The sequence below is a fragment of the Centroberyx affinis genome, unplaced genomic scaffold (assembly GCF_046629955.1).
Source record: "Centroberyx affinis isolate AG114_WGS23_722 - 3 ecotype Tasmania unplaced genomic scaffold, CSIRO-AGI_Caff_v1 ptg001575l_1, whole genome shotgun sequence".
NCBI classification, from domain to species: domain Eukaryota; kingdom Metazoa; phylum Chordata; class Actinopteri; order Beryciformes; family Berycidae; genus Centroberyx; species Centroberyx affinis.
This window is the reverse complement of record NW_027280025.1, coordinates 326,941-331,800: the sequence shown is the minus strand read 5'-3', so window position 1 is coordinate 331,800 and position 4,860 is coordinate 326,941. Positions and strand designations below refer to the sequence as shown.

Here is a 4,860-nt window from a genome sequence, read left to right as displayed (position 1 = left end):
AAAAAATAAAAATAAAAAGCTTTTAAGAAGTCTGTAATAATTGATTAGCATTTAGGTGCCGCTCTGCTCCCCCAGTTGAAGCAGCAGAGGGATTGTGGGGGTGGGAGGTGGGAGCGCTCCTATTTCAGCCCCTGACGCACTGCCTCTGGGGAGGAAACGGAGCTGCAAACTCAGTCCTGCTCTGCTGTACAGGGTGCAGGGCAGAGGGAGAGCCAATCACCGAAACGCACAGGCTCCCTTTAAGCCTGACATATCTCCAACAGGAACAAATTGTCCCAACAATCAACATCCCAATCTGCTGTGCGCATCAGGGGCTGGAGTGGACTGGATAGGCCTATATTGCGCGAAACGGATTGCGCCGGATTGCATTGCAACAACAAACCAAGAACAGAAAAATACACGAAAGCTATCGTTTTGGATACCAGCGTCTGGGCGGAGGAGTGAGATCGGACATCATGTCTATATTACCGTCCTTCGGGTTTACCCAGGAGCAAGTGGCATGTGTTTGCGAGGTGTTGCAGCAGGGAGGAAACCTGGAGAGGCTCGGTCGCTTCCTGTGGTCTCTGCCCGCTTGTGACCACCTCCACAAGAACGAGAGCGTCCTCAAAGCCAAGGCAGTGGTGGCTTTTCACCGGGGGAACTTCAGAGAGCTCTATAAGATCCTGGAGAGTCACCAGTTCTCTCCTCACAACCACCCCAAGCTGCAGCAGCTCTGGCTGAAGGCGCACTACGTGGAGGCGGAGAAACTGCGCGGCCGGCCGCTCGGAGCTGTAGGGAAGTACAGGGTGCGGAGGAAATTCCCTCTGCCCCGCACGATATGGGACGGCGAGGAGACCAGCTACTGCTTTAAAGAGAAGTCCAGGGGCGTCCTGAGAGAGTGGTACACGCATAACCCGTATCCGTCCCCACGGGAAAAGAGAGAGCTGGCCGAGGCCACAGGACTGACCACCACGCAGGTCAGCAACTGGTTCAAAAACAGACGGCAGAGAGACAGAGCTGCAGAGGCGAAAGAGAGGTATGTCTGCGAAATACAGCCTAGTTATTGCTTAGAAGTTGCATCAGTGACAGTCATCTCCATTACATTTAGTTTACATCTTATCCAGAGCGACGTAAGGCTCAATTCATAGAGTAGGCTATATATCCCCAAAATTACAAGCAGCCAAAACAGTGCAAGGGTCAGAGTCACAATGTCCTGGCAATATTCATGTGACCACAGAGTGATCCTGTGAGAGAGAAATGCTATCCTAGGAAAAGAAATAAAATAACAGCTAAGGACAGAGAAAATAATTATTTTTGTTTCAAATAGAAAAATTAAATTATTTATTGATTTAAGATGTATTTCCATCCCCAAAACAGGCCTTTCCTGATTTGTACCATGGTCAAACAGTAGCGTAGTGTTGACAACTGATGTGTTCTCCTCAGAAACTAACCCGTTTGTCTTGTCTTAACCTAATTTATAACTTAAACCGTAGGAGAAAACCAAAAATGCAGCCTCAAAGAATGCAAATATTGTAACCGTAAATATTTTTGATTGATGGAGCTAAATATGGTCACATTTTTTGAGAGCCTCAGGCTACTGAGGTGCTGCGTGTTAAAGGTTAAATTGGGTTAGGCGACATTAGAATAAAAGAATAAACAAGCAGCGCACTTTAACAGACTCTCATATGAAAAAGCTATCAACCAAAATCGTCAAACATAAGAACGAATAAATAAGAAAGTGCAGAGAAGACGGATAGCTAAACCTTTCCGATTTGTTTTTCTCTAAGGCCTGTTTTATTTAGTCGAGTTGTTATTCTAAAATAAATATGGCTGCCTTTATGCTGTTTGTAGGTCTTATTTGTTCAGCTCCACATGTTTCATGCAGGTCTAACTTATTGATTTATTGTTACAATTAAAAAAAAAAGTAAAGTAAGTATTATATTCTTTTCTCCCCATTATAATTTCTAGAGAGAACAGTGAAAACAACAACGCAGGCGGCAACAAACAGAACCAGCTGTCCCCGTTGGACGGAGGAAAGTCTCTCATGTCCAGCTCGGAGGACGAGTTTTCTCCACCTCAAAGCCCCGACCAGAACTCAGTGCTTTTGCTCCAGGGCAACATGAGCCACCCCGGGGCCTCCGCTTACCCCATGTCCGGCCTGGGGGGCCCACAGTCGGTGCACGGCATGCACGGACACCCGCACCAACTCCAGGACTCCTTGTTGGGACCTCTAACCTCCAGTCTTGTGGATCTAGGCTCTTAAGAGGCTGCTTGATTACTATATTTTGCAAAAAAAAAAAAAAAGACTGATAACTGTATCAGATTGAGTACATGTATAAAATAACACTATAGTACCTTATAATATAGACTGACTTGTCTGTCGTTAAATTTGGTTAGAAAAAAAGTCCTTTATGCGCTTACCTGTCCTGTAGCCCCTTACTGGAGGTTTCTGATCTCCTGCCCATGAAAATACAACCAGCCCCCTTTCTGGAACTCTTAACTCAACGAAACACTTAACTGGACTGCCCATTTGCTTAATTTATGATATTTTGTTAAGATAACAAAAGAATTATAGCAACTTCCTGCTATGGAAACTAAGAGGCAACGTTTTCATTAGAGTCATGGTAATTAGTTTCCAATAAAACAAAAGTAATACATTTGTCTTATGTGTGTTATTTGTATATCCGCTTATTGAGAGCAAAAATAATACATAAATCAATGTATTATAGCAATTATCCGTCCTGCCCCTCAAACCTGTGCCAACCAAGTGAATCGGGAAGTGAATAATCATTGTCATTTATCATTAATTAATCGTGAATTCAGCTCTGGAGACAATTTAACTGTGATTTATTTCCTATTACAGAATTTTGGTCCTATTTAATCATGTTCTTTCCATGCTGCTCCGAAGGGGTGTTTCCTAAAAAACAATAGACAATAATAGGTGCCTTAATAAGGTCTTGTTGCCTTGTAGGACTACACGCAAAAATGACTAACTAGCTATTAAAATAAACAATGGTGGGATTGGGTCACTTTAATTGTAGAGATAGGCAATCGGGAATGATTCTGACATTATGTAAGCTATAGGCGCTCCTTTAACAAAATAATAATAATAAAAAACACAATTCACTACACAGTGTCATAAAGTAAAATTATGTTATACAAAACACCAGCTATCTGTGAGGAAGCTATTAGACAGGCGCCATCGTTGGTCCTGCTGAATATAGTATGACTGTTGCATGAAAAATGTTAGGTTAAAGGAGAGCCATTTTTTTTTTTGGTTGCCATTTTTTTGGTTGAGTGCTGCGGATCATTGGGTTTTTGTTGCCGTGTTTTCTTTGCTCTCCAAGAGTTTGTTCTGTCGGTTCTGGGCCATGGGAAAGCGTCACCACCCAACCTTTACCATCTTTGGAGTTTAGAACAGAAATGGCAAACATCCCATAGCTAATGAAAAAAAAAAAGCTCACTTCACTGCCTTTTACTAAATCAATAGAGCTGCCCCACAAAACAAAACAAAACAAAACAAAACAAAACAAAACAAAACAAAACAAAACAAAACAAAACAAAACAAAACAAAACAAAACAAAACAAAACAAAACAAAACAAAAAATATATGGGCTAATAACAGCAATAGATAAAAAAAATCCTATCACTAAAATACAATAAACTATATAAGTATTAGCAAAATCCCCCCAAAAAACATCATCATCATCGTCATCATCATCATCATCATCATCAACAACAACAACAACAACAACAACAACAACAACAACAACAACAACAACAATAATTATGATGATAATTATGATGATAATAATAATGATAATAATAATGTACTGAGCAAAGGTAAATTTTCAGTTGTTAATCTACAGGAGTCTAAACAGATTTGGGGCCAAACTGACATATTTGACATATTTGGAGAAAGACAAAATGTGGTGTGGCCTCCGAAAAGGAATCTGGTGAGGACAACTCTCTCGTCCCCCACCCCCTACACTGCTTCGGCTCATGTCAGGGTAAATTGTTTTGAGCAGAGAGCACCGAGGATTTCCTGAGCATAATCTGAAACAGTCGCTGCTAGCATTACTGCCTGATTGCGAAGATTGCAGGGCTGCAGGCTGCAGGCTGCAGGCTGCAGTGTCCGGCTGTAGCGCAGGAACCTTGGGCTAGTTTGCATCCCAGAAGCCTTTTCTCAGCCTCTCTGGTCTACTAAACACACTGAGGCTGAGTCCCCCGTCTATCACCTAATACATCTATCATCTACAGCTTTCCATATTGGTGTATTTGAGTGATATGTGTGTTTGAGACCTCCAATCAGCGAAAAAAAGCACCAGGCTTTTTGTCACACCTCAATGTTTTCTGTTCTTGCATCTTGAATCTAATAGTTGAGGCTTTTCCCAGCATTTTAACTTCAAGCAGAAGATATGAGGCAGTTTTATTCTAAAATGAAATATCTGCAAACAGAAAAACGTGACACATACCCCCTACAAAATGATTCCTGGCATGAAAGTAAAACACATAGTGGGTTATTGTTGAAATTACTAGTTAACCCTAAAACCTTTGCTTACAAAACAGTCAAAATGTGGATTATACGACCGGCTGTATTTTTGAAATATTGAACAATAAAAGCATCAAGTGACGTTGTTTTTCCAAAATGGATAAATAGCACTTTGGAATGCAACCTTTCATATCAGCCAAGTCTGTTTGACTCATCGGAGAGACAAAAATACAACAATGGTTTTACCAGAGTATGATTCACTAAAGGTTTTATCACACAACTAAAACTTATTCCAGGGCAGCCTACATTTCATATTCATAAAAAGAGAGGACTTGCAATGTTAAGACGATTCAGACCGCGGCATGTGTCTTACACACTTGGCACACAGA

General features: G+C 41.4%; 1 protein-coding gene across 2 annotated transcripts; it reads left to right on the top strand.

The window, feature by feature from the left end:
• Positions 1-215: 215 nt before the first annotated feature.
• LOC139650945 (homeobox protein six1b) lies at positions 216-2,598 on the top strand. 2 transcript variants are annotated; one of them, XM_071527753.1, is made up of 3 exons: positions 216-1,019; positions 1,217-1,225; positions 1,988-2,598. In XM_071527753.1, the coding sequence occupies exons 1-3, from the start codon at positions 456-458 to the stop codon at positions 2,240-2,242; spliced, it is 828 nt and encodes a 275-aa protein (XP_071383854.1). In that variant the 5' UTR covers positions 216-455; the 3' UTR covers positions 2,243-2,598. The 2 variants fall into 2 exon arrangements, with proteins under 2 accessions (XP_071383854.1, XP_071383853.1); XM_071527752.1 differs by lacking the exon at positions 1,217-1,225 and having other exon boundaries at positions 216-1,015; positions 1,948-2,598.
• The last annotated feature ends 2,262 nt before the right edge of the window (positions 2,599-4,860 follow it).

Bases quoted from the DNA above. Each gene is read 5' to 3' on its own strand.
- LOC139650945 (XM_071527752.1), top strand. From the start codon at position 456: ATGTCTATATTACCGTCCTTCGGGTTTACCCAGGAGCAAGTGGCATGT. The intron at 1,016-1,947 runs GTATGTCTGCGA...TATAATTTCTAG, and splicing joins GCTGCAGAGGCGAAAGAGAG to AGAGAACAGTGAAAACAACA.